The sequence below is a fragment of the Anser cygnoides genome, chromosome 4, assembly GCF_040182565.1.
Source record: "Anser cygnoides isolate HZ-2024a breed goose chromosome 4, Taihu_goose_T2T_genome, whole genome shotgun sequence".
In the NCBI taxonomy this organism is placed as follows: domain Eukaryota; kingdom Metazoa; phylum Chordata; class Aves; order Anseriformes; family Anatidae; genus Anser; species Anser cygnoides.
The window spans coordinates 26,181,180-26,200,479 of NC_089876.1; the positions used below are offsets into that span (position 1 = coordinate 26,181,180).

Here is a 19,300-nt window from a genome sequence, read left to right on the forward strand (position 1 = left end):
GGCTTTTCATTATCTGTCAGAAAATACACTAACCACCAAATGCATCATGTCACTGTGCGCTTTGCCATTATGTGTAGTGACTCTCCATAAGTCTTATCAGATGCTGCAACCACTGATTTCTTTGAAAGGATGTACATCATCTTCCAGGCTGGGCCACTAGATTGCTAATGTTTTGACCTCAGAAGCGGTGTCCAGAACTTGTTGCAGCTTCACTGCCTTGCAACCTATCATATATATGCATACATTTGGCTACCAGGCATGAACAAGCCCACAGCAGCTTGACCACTAAGTATGCTCCTGACAATAGGGGAGGAAAAGGAAATTCAAAGCAGACACAATTTATTGAATTTTGCCTTCACTCATACCCATTATGGATATGAATAAAGGTCAGTAATTCAACATTACTGTAAAATTCACTTAAGCTCATTCAGTGGACAGAAAATGCCATCATATAAAGACAGCTGTTTAGCAAGGGACTAAAATAAACATGGTGGCAAGAGAGGTCTAGGACAAGACACAGCTGTCATGTCTCGTTCTCAAATGACATATTCTATGCAGTCGTGAAATCAGTTTCACTGCTTTTGTATATAATCCTGTGGCTTCCATGCTAAAAACAACAGAAAACATTATCCTTTGTTAAAGGAGCTATTTCACCAAGACACACAGCATGTGCCCAATTTACTGTGTCAGCAGCTTTCAATCCTCAGTTCAGTTCACCAACAGTTAAACTATTCTAGGCCTGTGTTATAACCTTTTAAAGATGACATCTGACAAGGTGATTTTTGATAAATAATAGGAACTTTTTACTACTAACCTGGGCCTTGGCTTGCCAAGGAGACCAGTTCTCTGGATGCAACCTGATGATTTGTTAGCCGTGGCTGTTCAGATACCCATTTTATCATCATTGCATACTCTGAGCCAATGCTACAGTCTCCCCTCACTCACAATATGGTCACTTTAATACTCCTGTATTTTGTCACAATACAACAGCAAAACATTTAGACTACTGCAAAATGCTGCAGGCTAGTTTCTGAGGGTGACCTTGAAGACATCTGGCACACAGCAAACGTGGTGGAAGACAGGCAAATACTTTGTCCTCTGTACCACCTGGGTCCAGTGCTGCTACCACCATTTGAAAAAACAAAACAAAACAAAACAAAAAAACATAAAGGAACTAAGTCACTACACATTTTTGTGTGCAAATACACATTCAGAACTGAACTTTCATGTGCATGCTGAGGAAAATCAAAAACCCATAGACAGATCAGCAACTTTCCCCCTCTAAAACTGTATTTCTTTTCCTTTTTCTTTGAAGCTTATGTTTAAGTCTTCTGTTTTTGTAACTCTTCAGGGTGGGAAGCATGAATTAAAAATCAGTCTTTGACCCATTACTATTTTATAATTCTCTCTTTGGCAAGTTGAAAGCAATAGCTTGCCAGGCTTGTATTTAAATTTTCATGGAGTGATGTGAGAGAGTGAAATATGGTGGCCTAGACAAGGTACAGAAAAGCTAGGTGGCAGTGGGAAGGCCTGCTCAAAGAGATTGTGTTACTGAATATATATGTTTTGAACTGGTTTTATTTTAGATCAAAATAACATTTATTTTAGAGGAAGTAACAGCTTGTAATAGTGACCATAATATTTTTAGATTGAGGAACCACAGGAATACTGGGGCCAAAAGCAGCACCGTGGCTGTGTTCAACTTCAGAAAGGTGAACTATGTTACAAAGAGGATTCTTGTTTAAAATAAGTCTAAGAAAATAAGTCTTGTTTAAAATAAGTCTAAGAAGGATGGCTAAGAGAGTTATATCCTCACAGGTGCCTAATGGGTGGCATAGAGACCCCTGAAGGACCCCTGAAGGTGCTGGGAGGTAGCACCAGTGCATATCACTTGGTGAAAATATGCTGGGAAAAGGTAAAAGAAAATCAGCATGGCTAACGAGTAAAGCCAGGGAAATAATTAAAATTAAGAAGCTAGCATGTGAAATGAGGCAAATACATCTTGGTGACGGAAAGAAAAATGTTATAAATCCTGAGAGAATAAATAACAAATATAGCTATAGCTAGACTAGCATTTGCTTTGTAAATATAGTGGGAAATTTTCAAGGTGCTCATTTTCTTTGTAAGTAATTTGACCCGTCTATGACATCTAAACACAAAATGATGGCTTGATTCACTGGTTCTCCTGCCATTCATATTATGCAGATTGGGATGCAAATGAATATAAAGTGCTGTAGAACAGAGGAATTTTATACTTGTTTTAGTCTGTATGGATGATAATATGAAGCGTGGAACAAAAGTGGATCTAAATGTTTCTCAATGATCTTTTCTGAACTCCAGAAGTGAAGCCATATCAATCTTTTCCTATTCAGACGTAAGAATGCCATTAGTGCATGGTAAATCAAACTGTCTGATTTTATAACCATACCCTCGAGTCATTTGATGTGTTTTTCTGCACCTCATTAGTGGCAAATTTACTCCCTAATGCAGCAGGGCCAAATCTGTCGTGTTCACAAATGCTGATCTTCCAAATTCGTGAAGGTCCCACTTATATACAGCTAGATCCTGTATAGTTATATCCAGAGTTTGCTAGGATATATCCACAGTTTGCCAGGGTTATACCTCCAGCATTGCTTCTCTGCACCTGTGTTCCTAGCCTTGCAACAAAGACATAGATTAATGCAACAAATCCTTTTCTATAAATGAGTTGTGATTTTTAAGGATTAGTTAAGTACACAATACCTTTTGTTTACTTCTTAAGACCACTTGTATGAATTAGTTCCACTGGAGTTTAGTACAATGAATTCCAAAAAGGTTTCCACAAGCGCTCTTAAAAAAAATAAATAAATATGTGAGCAAATGAGTATTTTTTACCAAATGCACTTTCAATTCAGAAACAGAATCACTAGTGTGGGAACAAACTGATTATCTAACTTACCTCTGACCTGAAAAGGATGAAAAAGATTAGGAAGAGAGTTCTTTCCACGTATTATTGAGCAGCTTCTTCATGTTAAGCTTCTGCATAAGTGCTTTTGCAGTACCAGGACTCTCTTACTGAATCATTGGTCCTCTGTCTAGAGAGAAATATTTTGCAGGGATTTCACTTAACAGCTCAAAATAATGACTAAATTGGAGAATAATTAAAATCATAAAAATATTAATCAAGAGAGAAGACACACTAAAACACTGATGAAATAGTCTGCTGCCATTTATTTCCTTCATATTTCCCTTTATTTCATTTATTTCTTTTCCCTAACCCTTTCTACAGCTACATTCATTTTCTCTACCACTGCCTGCTGGAGTTTGCACTTGTTATGACTGCACACACATCTCTGTTTCCTCTGGATGGCTTGATACTTCTACTATTATATTTTGAAACATCATCTTGTGCATTCTGTGCTTGATTGCTATTATAAAAATGTTGGGTTCCTGTAACACTGAAAGCAGCAAATAGATGGGGGGGCAGATAACATTGTGGAGGTTTGTATTTTGCTTGCTTAGATACAGTTCTGCCTTTCAGCAGACATTTTTAGGAGCTGCATTTGCTTTGTGCAGTGCTTTTCTGCAGTGACAGCAGGCGGTGGTTTAGTGGCAATTCTAAAATGTAACATTACTGTACATTAAAAACAGTACAATAATGTTTTGGACAGCAACACCTCTTAAAAATAAAACAAGATGACATTCCTAGTTTCCTTCCTCTGTTGCAGCAACCTGTTCTTCTTGTTGCTTGGACAATCCTTCAACATCACAAAGCAGAGCCACTCACTCTTCTGTTAAAAAATAAAAATAAAAATAATAAAAAACACATAAATTTCGTTACATTATTAGTAATTATATAAGCTGTTTTTTCTCTCTCTCTTTTTTTTTTTCTTTGTGAAACAAATGTGTATTTTCACTTGATTTACTAGGTCCATTAAATATTTGCATTAAATATTTGCATTAAATATTTGCATTATTGCTTCCAGTTACTCTCTGCTCAATGTATTAGATATATTAAACACTCAGAAGACAATATATTTTTAAAAATTAACATTTATTTGTTTGCTCTTAGTACCTTCTCAATACAAATGTTTTTCTCTACGCTGTAAGATTTTCAAAACATCAGCAATGTATTCGTCTACCTGTTACTTGTTTTTTATTATTATTTTATTACCAGCCATTAGGCAAATAAAAGGTAAGTTGTATAATCTAATTTTGTTAACAGAACTTAATGCAATTCTAGGCAACCTAAAAATAAGTAAATAACCTCTTACCCCTCCAACAACCATAAACAAACTGTAATAAGGCTATCAGAAAATACACTTCAGAAAACCGCTAGAAGTGCAAAGAGTCCATACAATAAAGCACATGGGTATGCAATAAGAAGCTGCTGTCCTTCCATGGCCAAGGCAGAGGTAAAAATTTTGGACGCTGACAAACTGCACCATCCAATAATAAACAGGGCTAACAAAGTTCCCAGGATCCCCCTAGAAAATAAAATCATAATAAAAAAGAGTACAGTTGTTAGCACATGTAGCATCAAATCTTACCAAACTTAGAAACTCAAGCTCACATCTGGCAACTCATTACTGGTAAGGCTGCAGGCAGTGGCAGAACCAAGGATTGACTGACATAACAAAAGTCCAATCAGAAAAACAAATTAAAATATTAACAGGTAATTTCTTCAGCGTGAATAAGAATAGCAGCCTCATCAGTCATGCTGCTGGAAGGAGAAGTGTATTTCCAGGTAAATCTTCTGGGGCTCCAACAGATGCAGCAGCTGAAGATCTTTTTTAAGTTAGTAAAAATCTTATTGCAGCCAAAAATCATCAAGCAGAATTTGTTAGGATTTGTAATGACACTACAAACCTAATCTTCTATCGGCAGCCTGGTGACCTGGAGGCAATGTATTTTTGTAATATGTGTCAAAGATTTGAAGCGTGCCTCAGACTCTGAGGAGCAGCAGTGTGGCTCTTAAAGACTTACACCCTGGCTGACCATACAGAAGGTGTCAACTGGCTCCCAGGAGAGAGCCCAGCTGGTCTTTTGCTCATGAAGAAATCCTTCTCCACACTGTGGCTTTCCACACTGCCTTTGGGTGACAGCTGAGCTATTTTGAAGTTAAATTTTGCTGTTTCTCAGGTGCAGGGTGGCCCGGAGAACTGATGATTATGGGACTGTGGTCAAAAGCCCACTGAAAAATTCCAGCAGGTTATAAAGAGCTCAGTATTAAACCCTGTAGGAGAAAGACCATGCCAATAAATAATGTTTCACATTTGCTTTATTTGCACTCTGTATTTGCAGTCTGCTTCTGTAAAATGCATGAGCTCATGCATGTAACATGCTGCTGAGGTGCATAATGAGATCTGCTGCATTACACACGTTCACTGTGTCAATCTCAGGGACCTTCAGAATGAATGAACCTTTTCCACTTGCTAAATGGTTTCCTGGTGCTCTATTCTTTCAAACCATCAGCAAAACAGAAGCAGAAGTGAGAAACAGACTACATATACCTCCTTAGGCTCATTTATCAAAAATAATCTCCACTAATCTTGTTATTGCAAATAAACCATGATGAGTAAAGCTCTCCTTTTTTAATTGCCTCAGTTTACTTAATCATACTTCATTTCTTGGCAATACAGTCTCCAGGCCAGTAAGGTACTTGGTGTTCTCAGCTCTTGTGACTTTGTGGGAGAAAGGAGAGAACTGATTTTAAGATGACTCAGCACCTTGTTGCAACTTCAGTCCATTAAAAATAAAACATTAAAGACCGTGTGATTTAATACTCTCAGTTGAAGTGTTCCTTTAAACCTGTACAGCGGTATTCAGGGAAATTACACTGGGCCCTGTGAACCAAGCCTCCACTCCAAGTAGAGATTCTACAGCACTCACTTAAACATCTAGCCAGAAATTCAGAGCTAGTATGGATAGCTCTGTGTGTAGGCACCCATGGTGGCAGAGGGTTAGGATGTAACAGGAACACACTATCTGATGATAATTTTCAGCTAGTATAATGTCTGTTTATGAGGCTATTACAAGGTAGTACAATTTACAGCTGTGGCTGTTCGGCCACGAGGCCTCTCATGGTTTGTTCCAGGACTGACAGTGAGCAGGAAGGAAAGGTGACATAAAATCATTTTGCAGTCAAGAGATACGTCTGTGCACTTACATATTCAGTCCTTGATCTAACAGTGATTTAACTGCCAATAGGAATGGTCTAGCTTTAGCAGAGAGCATGTGTCTGGTGTGTCCATGAGGCTCAAACCCTCATCCACAGGAGAGGGGCAAGAAAGGGGTGTTGTGCTCACAGTGACCAAGAGGACTGAGGGTGTACTGACACGAAGGTTGAGTTGGGATGGGCAGACATAAGTGGTGCCTCTCCACTTCTCTCTCTCACAACTTGCAGATATGGTCACCACACGGGTCCTTTACATCAGCTGGGTCTAAGAGTTCCTTTCGCCTGTTTTACACTCACTTCCTTCACTGTTTAGTCAAGGAGATGCCACGGCTAGTCTGTTCATGGATTCGATAGTGAAGACTTACTGTTTTTTTTTCCAGGAAAAACATCTGCTGATATTTCTCCCAGAAAGGTGGCTTAATCAGCTTGGGCTCTGACATGATACGAGCATAGATGGGCACAAGGAAAGCTTTGAGGCAGTCTGTTTCCACACAAGTCTGAATAAAAGAACTGGTCTTCTATTTGGCACCATTCAACAAACAACATTTTTTTTTTTTGATTCATCCCTATTTAACACTGAAATAGCTAATCATGAACGCCACAATTGTTGCATTAGTATCTGTCTTTGGATTTGATATGCATGTTATCTTAGGTATATTTCCTGTGAAAACAGATTGAAGTTATTCAATTCTTTACAATTTGAAATTGACAAAATAACATTTTTATAATATTAGGAAAAAAAATCATGAAGGTATTGCTGTATCTCTTTTGCCATTTTAAATAACTTTTAAAATTAAAATTAATGAGACATATTGGATTTAAAAGTTGCCACTTGATTTTAATAGCCTTTTTGTAATAGATAACCTCAGTACTTGCTGTGTTCAAGCAGTTTAATATAGTGAATGAGAAAGGACTGCAGAATTCTGTAGACAACCACTAAGCATTATCAATTCATTTCAGAAATAATGGTTTAATTTTGTAAAGCCTACCTCAGTACACTATTTATAGATTTTCAAAAGATGTGTTTTCTCTAAATTCACAGCATTTTACAAGCGTACAGTCGTGCTTGGGAATTCCTTGTATAGACAACAGTGCCCTGTGCAGTTCTAACAGCTGGTTTCGAGTTAGCCCCATCTGTCCTATGATTACATATCAACACCTTTTATTCAAGTGGATTATTAAACAGGTTAATCAAGCAAATATGGGAAGTGTAGGAGAACAGAGAATGAGTGGCTTCTTTGGTGTCACTGCTGTTCATCTTGTCAAGGACAGCTCAGAAATACTTGAATACATGGAATATGGTCAGGCTAACCCATTGTAGCACCGCAGAAACATGCAACAAGGATTGTGCTAAAGTCTTGATACCACTATATCATTTCTTTAAAAAATAAACATACATAAAATTGCTGCTTTACCACATAAAACAAACAGGGTCACTTTCTTGCTCATCAACTGGTAAATCCCGTATTTTGCAGATTGGAAGGTTTAAAATGTATTCAGAAAGATGAGGAGGGAAACCATTATTAAGTATGTGTTAACTATGAACAAAAAGCACTGCTCAAAGCCTTCAGGCAAGACTTGGAGCTTCCTTGTACTTTGCTGTATGTGAACAGGGAGGTCAACAATCTGTATCTCAAGAGGTTTACAGAATGAGAAGAAAGGAAAGGCTTGCATGCAAATTTCCTAATTCGTATCTATATTACTGAGAACTCCTCCACATACACACAAATACATACAACGCCGCATTTGTTTTTTTCAAAGCAATTACACCATTACTATTATGACTATTATATCTTAAGCGTTTGTCCCAATGCTCCAGATCATTAAGGGTTGCCTGATTATTTCATTCTGTCACACAGAAGTCAGTGTACAGAAGGAAAGGAAATACAAGGATGGGAGCCTGATACTATGAACAAAAACAGGATCAGGAGAACCAGCTATATAAAACCAAAGTCCATGAATTGCTTTTAAAATTGATGCTGAGTTTAGTCACTGTTGGCTCTTCAAAACAAAAAGCACATTTGAGGCTGCTGCAGAAATCAAAGTCACTCTCAGTCCAAGTGGAAAACAATGGATTTAAGGACTTGTATTAAAATAATTATATATAACCTCTCTCAAACACAGACACCCCACCCTCTTCCATTTTGCCCATCTTCATCTATACACACACACACACACACACACAGAGAATGGTGTTTTTCTTCAGTGTTGGAAGCTCAAATTCACTAGATAACTATTTCCAAAATGTTTTGCATGACAATAGCCTTCTAACATACTGTGCTTAATATGATTCCTGCTGCCATACACTGGTACTTACTGTAGTGAGAAGACAACTGCAGAAGTGGACAGAATCACCATGGGTAGCAGGCAGTATCCCAAAACACTTGCAACGCAGCCATGTGAGACTCCAGAGATGCTCATCAGGTTCAGTAGTGCATGTATAGCAAGACACCCAATGGCACTCACACCATACACATAGCCAAAGTGAACTTTTCCTGCCTTGAACAAATATAAGTAAGCACAAAATGTTGGAAGTGAACAAGAGATCGAAAGGTGGTGGGCTGTCAGAAGACAAGCACTAAGTTTGTTCCTTTTTCATTTTGACAATCCCTTTCTCCCCGCTTTGCCTACATTGGTTCAAATGTAAACCATAGCTGCTACTTTTGGGTGATTTTTGCATCAAAACATTCCGAGATAAAATTGTGAGAATGTGCTTGTCACTAATGTAAAGTTATAAGGCTGTTTCTCAGTCTCACTGTCATTGGGCTCTGAAGTACAACACGAGTTGGTTAGGGAGCCTTGGACAAGTCTAACTGGTAACAAACTGAGAAGAAATTATGGACATTGAAAACACATTTTTCCATTAGGAAAAAAAATCCATTCTTTACAATTTCAAAGATATTGGAAACTAAAATATTTACAATTTCTATACACAGGACTGTGGAAAAGCATCCTAAGTAAAATGATAACCCCACTTACTTTATATGTTTTTCATTTTATTACAGCTTTAAGCATGCTTTCAAACAAACAAACAATCAAAAAACCCCACCTGTGCTTTTTTTTTTCTTTCTTTTTTTTACTACTGTAGTAGTAACTGTCAGCTTGTGTTCTTTTGTGCTCCAGTGAAAGAAAAATTCCCCAGGTGTTTTGTTGTTGTTGTTGTTTGTTTGTTTTTCTTCCAGGTTTTATTCTTTTGTGTGATTTTAGTGCCTGTGACAGGTACCAGTCTGACAGCCTGGAGCCTGATGTTCTATAATTTATACACAAAACTAGTACAACAGTGGCCACAACACCACCGATTTCTTCATCTCCTGCCGTTGTTTCAGAGGATCACCTCCAGACACAAGAGCATTGCTAACTCCCCATAGATTGTTAAATCTCTTCCCCTCTCTTCAAGGTTCTAACAAATGAACTGCTGAATGCCAGGTATGCAATACTCTGATTTTAACATCTGTACATCAGAAATAATCAGTGATCTGGGATGAAGATGGTTTTGTTCATTTTGTGTTAGAACTTTGTATCCTGAAAATAACATGCATTTATGAAGGAGCTAGATCAAACCTGGGGCTCAACTCTCATGCCTGTACTCTGGAATAAACTCCTCATTATTATTTATGTTTTTTTTTAACATTTTTTAAACAGGGGTGGTGGTTGTGGTGCATCATCTCTGTAATACATACAATATATATATACATACTTAAACCACAGGTGTGTTTGTATATACACCTATATATTGCACATGTATTGCATAGGATAAACTGCATGAGAATCAAAACTAAGACAGGTTCCCAGCTTTAAATTAATTTTGTAGTTTAAGTTTGGATTATCTTGTGACAGATAAGGTGGAAATATTATTGAAGATTTTTCCTGGTTTGGAATATTTCCAAGTATCTTCTCCATGATGGTTAAGGAGGATTGAGAGGATCTACTCAACCACGTTTTAATTAATCCTGGGGGAAATCAACCATTTTTGAGGATCTTGCTTCTCTGCCCCACCTTCCTGTATCCATTTGGGTGGAAATTGATCACTGGATGCCAACAACATTTGAGCTGGGCAGATATAAAGCAATGCAGAGAAGAGAGCCTAATGTAACGATCACACAATATTGGAAGTCCTAAAGTTGCAGGTTGGCGCCAGCTCACTTACCAAGATAAGTGCCTCAGCTAGTAAGGCCTGCCACTCCATCAAAACTCTTACCCTGTACTTCTACTCAGCCTGGCTTATTGCTGAACTCTCCTCTGGTTCCAGTCCTTGGGCTGAAGTTATCTACAGTCAGGTTGCCCGTATCCTCATATTGTTCCAAATGCTGGCCTTTCTCCTGACAGTGCATGCCACCATAAAGCACGGATAGAATAATCTATCCCTGAACTAGCAGCATAAGAAATCTTATTTAGGTACAAAGTCCTTTGCTGGCTTTTCCATAGTACTGGTCTAAAACATTTAGGAAATAATTGTTCACCAAATAAAATTAATGGTAACTAGAGATGGTGTGGAAGAGCAATAGTAGCTCAGATTATCATCTGCCAAAATTTCAGTCATTCAAGTTTTGTAGTAAGCATAACATCTGCAGCTGTTTGGGGCAGCATTTACTGTCAACCTACTAGGAAAAGATCTGCCTCAAAGAGATACAACTACTGTAAGCTAATATTTTAGGCTGTTTGTTTCAGTGTTTTTAATTATTCCACACAGCACTATTTAGCAGCTTAATCTAAGACTACCAAATTACCGAGAGAGGGATGGTACAAGCACAGGAGCAGCCAACTGAAATCTCCTCTTGGTGCAATGCTTGTTTTGTGGTGCAGGGGACTGAGAGAGTGAGAAAATTGGTTCCAATTCTCGATGTTCCTAACTTATGTAAATACTACACTGACTCACGCACATGGGAATACTCCCAGTTCACAGCGTTGTAAGCAAAACCCAAATCAGGCTTGATTAGCCTGGCAGGCTTTGATGAATTGAAAGCACTAAATTTGTCCTGCGCAAGGAACAAGGTTAGAAGAAAGTCAGACCTTGTTTGCATCTGCCTGGAGTGGGTACTGCTACCCTTACTTTCAAGGTACGGGGAAGACTGATGACAAATGACTATGTAAAATGTAAAGCCTGCTAACTTTCGCACTGCTGTTGTTTTTCTCCCTGCAACGGGGCTGCCCTGCTTTCTGCCAGCATGCAGAAGATCAAGTCTTGCTGCTAGGTTAACAAAGCCTTTCTCCTTTTCTCTGTGCTTCAGAAGTAGTGATACTATTTGAAAAATATCTTTGCATATTTTTCAAAAATTTAAAAAAAAAGAAACTAAAAATAAATCATAAATTATTTTTGAGAATGAGCTCTCAACCAGATATATTCCAGCTGTTATTAGAAAAGAATTCTTCAAGTACAGAAGGACATCGTGTTGACATGGCTGAAGAGCCACTTTAGTATTCAAATGTATCTAAAATAAAAATGAGCAGCCTGAATTTATAAAATGGTGATGGAAATCCCACAGACATTTTTCTGTGAAGTTGTGGCACAAAAACACTAGACTGTGTCAGAAGAGTTCTTCTGACCAAAAACTGGAGCACTGAAAATAGTTGTTTTTCTAATGACACGTAAAATGTTTAATATCTTAGAATAAATATGGTAATTAAAATGCTTTATTTCAATAATAGAAGTTAAATATTCATTACAATTTTTCACTGTCCATGGAGAAAAATCAACAGCAACTGTTTTTTTTTTTTTTTCTTTTAGCTTTCCTTCCATCCTCCTGGCTATAATAAATTCAAAGCTTTCTCCTTTTATTCCCCTTATTCCCGTCTTCTCTGACTTCCTATCTTCTTTTCCCTTTATTCTATTTCCTCCTGATGCTTTCACCCTTTTAAAAGATTTTTATTTTTATAGGGGCATAAATACTAACACTTGCCTTTTATATTGCAGTTCGCACATTCAAGGTACTGGACTGCCATTACAAATTGAGTAAGAACTTGCAGGAGTCTCCTGATTCAGCACTATTTATCATACAGGAAATGGAGAATTAGAGCCCCATTTCTCTTACCTCAGTTGCTAGAGTAGCAAAGCCCTTCCCAGAACAGTCCCATCTTATTCCTGTCTGACAAATTGTTGCCAACAATCAGAGCTGTACTTCGGCAGCACTGTAAAGCCCCTGTTGTCAGTAATAAATAGATGAATTTGGAGTAGTGTACAGTCTCTGTTTCAACTTTCCTCCTGTATGAAAGCTTTATTCATAAAGATGAAAGAGGCTAAACCCAGGCTATCATATTTTGTTTTGCAGATGATGTAAAAAATGAATATAAATTAAGAAAGTGCTAGCAAAATTTATAAAAAGGTATTGCAAATTTGAGGGGGCAATGGAAGAAGTTTCTATTTTCTTTTTGGAATGATTTTAGTTACATAAAAATATTTTTGATTTTGATTTCTGCACTCCCCAGGATAACAATAAGGGAAGGTAATTTAAAAACTGTAGCAAGAGTATTAGAAAAACTGGTCTGGTGTGCCATACCTTTTAATTCCCTCCTTTGAAAACTCCCTGTAAGGTCCTATCTAGGTCACACTGCCATGTGTCAAGTGCTCAGAGCCTCTCCAATATATACGCTGTGCAGATCTGTCCTTTGTTCATATCAAACACACCTCCCCCTCGCCCCCCCCCCCAAAAAGTATTATTTCCACTGTAAGTAATACATCACTTCACTTGTATTACATCTACATTACAATTAAGCATTATGCACTTTCAAGCAAGGAGACTTTTTATATAAAATCTCAGGACAAATGGCAGCAAATGACTCATTTTATGCCAGCACTACATCATCTGTTATTTCACATACGTTATCACCTAGGTGTTATCTTGTTAGAAGAGGAATCCCTTAAGTTTCTAGCACATCCTACCAGCAGCAGCGTTGCTCCAAGGGCCAAACAGAAAACCATAGGTCCTGTGAGGTCCGTCTCATTCATAATGCTGCCATCTGCAGGTTTCATCGGATTTAGAACTGTTAAGGTTTTCTGCCATATATGCTCAAAATTGATCCCAAGTTCTGCAATGAGAAATTCCATGACAACTAATTGCTTACAAGAAAACAACACTTTTACAAAAACTCATTAGATATCACGAGCCCAAAAGAACAAAACAAATAAATCGCTTTAATGAAGATAATATTATAGGATGACGTATACCGTAGTATGAACATGCTGTACCTGCTCAACCAGTATATTTGAGAGTCAGCTCTGATTTCAAACTGGCAATATTTATTAAATCCAGTGAACCAAAAAATGCCTTCAGCATTTTGGAGTTAATATTTGTTTTCCTATATATTTTTAAAATATGTATATATAGAAGCTACACTAAGTTAGATGTTGAAAAATATGCTAATTAACAGTAACTGCAGAATTCAAGATACTCTGAAACTCTAAAGACACAGATATATGCTTTAATTCTGGTAAATCTGACAAGAGATGCGTCTTAAGCCTGAAGTGCCAGAGGTACTTAAAAATGACATTCTTCCCTTCAAGGCAAGTTAATAATTCTTCGTAGAGTGCTTTATAAGCTTTTTGCATTTAAAAAGTAATTACTGAGAGCCCCCGAAAAGAGAACAAAATTCTTCCCCATTAAAGCCAATGGGAATTCTGCCACTAACTTTACTGGGGCAAAGATTTCTCTTATAACTTCTGTGGAAACGCTTCAGCTTGCAAGAGCGATCATTTTCCTTAAGATGCTCCAGCAAGGAAAAGCCAGGTTCAGAACTGGGTGCCAGAATTACTGAAACTGACAATGCATTAGAGCTGTTTGGAAAGTTAAGTCTTTACCTTATTCCACCAATTCATCATTTTGAGCTGAGCCAAAACATTATAAAGTTGCTCTGTATTGAAATGTTTGTCTTTGGTCAGATTTATTTGGCACACAGTCATGAACATCTCTGCAGCACTGTGGATCAGAAGCAGTTGCATTTCAGCATCCTTTTCACAGGGTGAGCTCCCTGTGGAGTTAAACACTTGGAGAACCAAGAGCTGGAGGTGTAACAGATACCTGTTTCAAATCAAATGATCTTTCTATTTTTAAGGGTTTAGTAGGGTTTTTTTAAGTAGCAAAATACCCACTTGTCTTCTAGAATACAAAGCAGGCTGCATATGCTCTTTTTGTATTATACTGAAGTAATCACGAACAATTTTTTTCTCTCTTTTTTTTTTTTATTTAATGCTGTACCAGTATTTTGTAAAGTAAACGTTCATCTACAAATCAGCCACTAACACTAGGATGGTTCAATTATCATAAAGAATGATATTGTTTATGTAGTTAAACGTTCAACTAATTGAAGCTGAATGCAGCTTTTTCAATTTCTTTCCCACTGAAGCAAGCTATTTAGCATCTTTGAACTATTAAATTTATTACTAGATATGCAAAAAGGATTGTTATCAGTGTTTATTAATTATAGATGTTCCAATATGCATGTAGAGTAAACACAGATTGGAGAAAATATTTGGAAATACGAATGCAAAACTTATTGTTATGCTGTCATCTAGTGGTAGTAAAGTATACACTCTATATGCCGTAAGAACGAATGAATCCCTGCAGATCTCAGAAAAGAAAATGTAGGCCTGGGGACTAGGGACTGATGACTGAATTTCATACAGGCTGCATACACAGAAACAAGCTTAAGAGCCAGGCAGGGTAGTTCTGCTGTAGGTTCTCTAGTGAGTGATGCAGGTTAGCAAACAAAAGCACAAGTACATGCATTGTCCTTGGTTTTATTTTTACCTTCTAGCAAAGGAGGTTCCTCATCAAAACCATCAGTGTAGGTAAGGTGAGAGAGTGTATTGGGACTGTATGTCGGCTGTAAAATCTGACCTGTGTAACTCTGAGAGGGCAGAAGCATTTCCGAGGGGACAAAAGCATTGGCTGGAGGTTGGTCTCCTATCTGGCACCTGAAACAAGAAACAAATCGCAGTAAAACAAGTAATGGCAATGAGCAACTTCATGGCACCTTAGAATTGCTCAGCCTTGTGCCATGATTTACATTTTCAACTATTTTCAATAGTAGCACAGATACCAAAACCTTAGGAAAGGTTTAATTTTAAGTAATTATGACATGGGGAAAGTCTAGATGATGGGAAGCTCGTTCCTGCTCTATTTTCTGTGATTCCCTAATTATTATTATATATGATTTTATTTCTGTATGACCAGAAGGCACAGGGACAGCTAGGGCCAATCTCTCATCCTTTAACTTCCATCTCAGTGCTTTAGCTAAAACTATTCTTTGTTTCCTTAGATTTTCCAGAAGTGAGATGCAGGTTCTGTAGAGCACTACCAGCACAGGTAGAAGTGAGTAAAGAGCTGTTTACTAAAGGCTGTTTAGTTTTAAGCACTTTTGACAGGATACCTAACTAGACAACGGGGGGGAATGCTGTTGATTTGACCTGGTCTGTGCCATTTCAACTCTCTCTGCAAGCCCTGGGACCACCCAGATCCATCAGCTGCTGAACAGGAAGGCTGTAGCAATGTCCAGACTCCTGCACATAGAAGTCTCCTTAAAGGGAAACTCAGAACTTCTTTTCTTCAGTGTCCCTCTTCCAGGGACAGAAGTCACCAAAAGATTTCAAAAAAAATATGAAAAAAATGAAATACTAGGATTTTTTCCATCTGTCTACTGTATATGTATTTCCCTCTTAAAACTTCAGCTGTGTTGATTACACAATCCTTCTGTTGCAATTGCATGCTTTTGTCACTAATTTCATCTGAATTTTTAAATATATATATAAGCATACTTACTTTCTTCTTGCACTAAGATTTTCACTAGACCCATAACTGTTGTAACCTTCTTCTTGGTCATCTATGGTGTAATTGGACTGGTAAAAGTCGCAATGAAACTGCTCAAAATTTGACATTCTGGTGAGAAAAAAGAGGGTGAATATTGATAAAGTAGTCTTTTGAGCAAGGAAATATCTATGTTTTGACCTTTCCTAACCTGTAAAGGAAATAGTAAAGCTAATAGTAAACCTAAAAGTTTACTACTATTACGAAGCCACAAACTCAAGAGAGTCTTTTTGTAGAAACTCATGATAAATTGGAACTGACAAAAATGGACCCTTTATTTTCTTTTTGTATAACAAGAGAAATTAAACTTCTGTTACCACATTACTGTATAAAAATTTTTACATAGTATAAGAATGGGGAAAGAAACTTACTCCAATAACTATCACTTGACGTCCTGCTTTGTTAGTGTTATCAAAAATTACTTCAGTAATTTTGAAAGAATGGAAATCAAGTAAACTATTATTTTAAACAGTTCATTTTCTTATTTTAAAAGAAAACTGTGGTCAAGTCTGAATGCTTACAAACTAGGGAATTTAAGAACTATTTTAGTTTTTTAAACCAATTACTAATTTTAGCTTTTTGTGTTTTGCATTGTTATATATGACCATCTGAAAATACTAGGAAAAAATATATATATATAGTCACTGAAATTGTGATTTACTTTCAAGGAAACTGTAGCTGGAATATTAGGAATACCAGGGAAACATTCTTACTGGTTAGCTACATGACTTTGAAGAAGATAGCATAGGAGGACTGTATATTAAAGAAAATGTGGTAAACACATCTTTCATTCCTGCTGACCCATACTCAGCTCTGTATTCACAGACTGATTAGAGTAAGAAAGGAAGGATTAGGCTGTTTTCCCTTCTATGAGGTAACCTAGGATGTCTTTCAGGACTCACTCTTGTACATGAGGGTCCTTCCTGGTTTTGAACTATTTTAATTTTGCACACAATGGGACTACATTGCATATCCTGTGTATAGGCAGAACTGGTTGTCTAGGTCATAAGTAAGCAGCATAAGAAATAAAAGGCACATTGGCTCTCTAAAACATCAGGTACCTTTGCTTTTATAGTCATACAGTGTTTTAAAGCGCGCAGATGTTTTAGTAATTCTTAGATTAGGTTTAGGTGTTTCTTATGTTATTAACACAGCTAACTATAAATCCACAGAACATCATCAAAATTACAAGGTATACTAAGATAAATAATTCCATGCCCTGAGTAAGAGTATCCAGAAGATTAAGAACTGACTCTGTTTCACCTCACTGTTATCTTTATGACAGTCTTTACTATTTTTTTTTTTTTTTTTTTTTTACTTCATGTTAATCTTTACTCCCTCACATCAAGTGGCTAAGATCCCCTTGACCTCTCTCTCCTCTGGACTGAATTTCTTTGGTGTTTTAAACAAAGTTCTGAGCGGGACCTTTGCCTAGATATATACATCTATAACATACAGATGAGGTATGTGTTTCACCAGTTAGCTAACATTTAAGTGGTTAAACTCTGAAAACAAATGAAGTTAAATGACCTGACTCATAACCATAGCCATGTATGATTCACTTAGACTTTCACGTATGATAATAGTGTCCCCTAATATTTCCTCTTTTCATTACTTTTGTCTTCTTTTCCAACATCCCATATGCCGTTGGCCAAAACACTCTTTTCATTTTAATGCATCTCTACATTTATCAGGTACATAGTGCTTACGGAAAAGATCTTTGCAAATCTGTTTGTAAGGTAAAAGTTATAAAGATTAGTATTTCATCAGGGACCTTGAATACTGCATATTAAAGTTTCTAAACTGTATTCCATAGACACATTAAATCTGTGGTGTCCTAATTTCTTCATTTATCTGGAACATTCAAAGTAGAAATTAGACTTATATAATATTATTTTCTTTACTGCTGAGCAATCATGCAGGATTTCCAAATTTAGGAAAGAAAACAACTTCTATATTGTAAACATGAATTACTGCAAATTAATTGTACTAAATTATTTGCTGTCATTTTATTTGTAATTTCAGGCCAATTATACATTTGTTTAATAAAGATTTTACATGGATTATATTTAAAAATTGTAGTTGGTACTTCCAGCCTAATAGTTTAATTACAGTAAGTCTCTAATGTCCTTTGCTATCACTATGAGGAATTAAATAATTACTTAACCAGGTATGCTACAATCTGTGTGGTACAGTTCAGAAAAGATAAAAGTTATTTTCAAAAATTTTGGGGCTAAGGTTACTTACTTTTTAATATATTCGATGAAAACTCCAGTCTGTTGAATTTACATGTTGGAAAACACCTAAAATATCCTCTTGCTTTTAACAGGGATGAGCTTAGTTCTATTTATAAGATTCTAAATTTGATCGTTGAACAGATGCATGCAAAGGAAAAAAAACACACAACCTGTCAATATCATGGGCAGCATTTAACAACACATGCAAAGGAACTAACAACAATAAGCACAAAGGATAGAAATCTTCAAGGAAAGCAGAACAAAATGAGCAAACTGTGTTATATATACATATTTCAGACCAATAATCTAGATTGCATCTTAGAGCTTCTTCATTAAGTAGGTATCTATAAAGATCCTTCTGGAGCCCTCATGAGCTGAGCTTTTAGACATTAAACAATTAAAACAATACATAATAATACCCATTAAGGTAGTAGGGTAAATATATTTTGGGGGGTAGGGGTTCTTCTAGCAGTTATTCCTACAAGGTGCATTTTGGGCCTTGCATATGTAGCCTTAAAGCTGTTCCTTGTGGCTGGCAGAAGGACCTTTTGGTTGTTGCATACATCTTGGAGGGAACATGATGCCTGCTGGGACCATAACAGCAGACAGAGGAAGAACAGAAGTGTTTAAGGGACAGGTCCATCCCACAGTCAAAGGCACATCGAGGCACATTTCCCTGCCCCACTGCTTCAGCCCCAGCCTACCAGAAAGTCTGTCACAGCACAGCACCCACCACACCACAGTCATGGCAAGTCTCCACTTAATAGATGACAAACCCTCCTCATCACTATTTGAGGGCATTTATTGATTGTGCAGACATGAGAGCCTGGTTAATTTATTTATTTATTTTCCCCACACACAGCACTCGGCACAATATGCCTTCACTTTTGCGACCCATTACACACAAAGCCTTAGGAACTTCTCTTCTACAGTCCTGACAGCTAGAAAACTTGCAGCACAGCACAGATTTTGAAATAGTACTTAAATTTCAAGGAAAGCTTTCTATTTCCACATACTTTAATACCAGGCATTCAACCAGTCATAACAGGTGCTGCCTTTTTCACTTATTTATTGGATAGTTTCCCAATGAGCTCTTGGACTGGTTAATT

General features: G+C 37.1%; 1 protein-coding gene across 2 annotated transcripts; it reads right to left on the minus strand.

Moving 5' to 3' along the window:
- Positions 1-3,192: 3,192 nt before the first annotated feature.
- Positions 3,193-18,974, minus strand: YIPF7 (Yip1 domain family member 7). 2 transcript variants are annotated; one of them, XM_066995824.1, is made up of 7 exons: positions 18,896-18,974; positions 18,202-18,311; positions 15,910-16,026; positions 14,899-15,065; positions 13,035-13,180; positions 8,475-8,656; positions 3,193-3,770 (listed from the first exon to the last, which is right to left on the minus strand). In XM_066995824.1, the coding sequence occupies exons 3-7, from the start codon at positions 16,023-16,025 to the stop codon at positions 3,746-3,748; spliced, it is 636 nt and encodes a 211-aa protein (XP_066851925.1). In that variant the 5' UTR covers position 16,026; positions 18,202-18,311; positions 18,896-18,974; the 3' UTR covers positions 3,193-3,745. The 2 variants fall into 2 exon arrangements, with proteins under 2 accessions (XP_066851925.1, XP_013028130.2); XM_013172676.3 differs by lacking the exon at positions 3,193-3,770 and adding an exon at positions 4,015-4,466 and having other exon boundaries at positions 18,896-18,970.
- Positions 18,975-19,300: the final 326 nt, after the last annotated feature.

Excerpts from the sequence above, each read along its gene's own strand:
- YIPF7 (XM_013172676.3), bottom strand. The coding sequence starts at position 16,025 with ATGTCAAATTTTGAGCAGTTTCATTGCGACTTTTACCAGTCCAATTAC. Across the intron at positions 15,066-15,909 it reads AATCTTAGTGCAAGAAGAAA|GTGCCAGATAGGAGACCAAC; the intron begins GTAAGTATGCTT and ends TTCTTGTTTCAG. Across the intron at positions 13,181-14,898 it reads GGAACCTCCTTTGCTAGAAG|AACTTGGGATCAATTTTGAG; the intron begins GTAAAAATAAAA and ends TTCTCATTGCAG.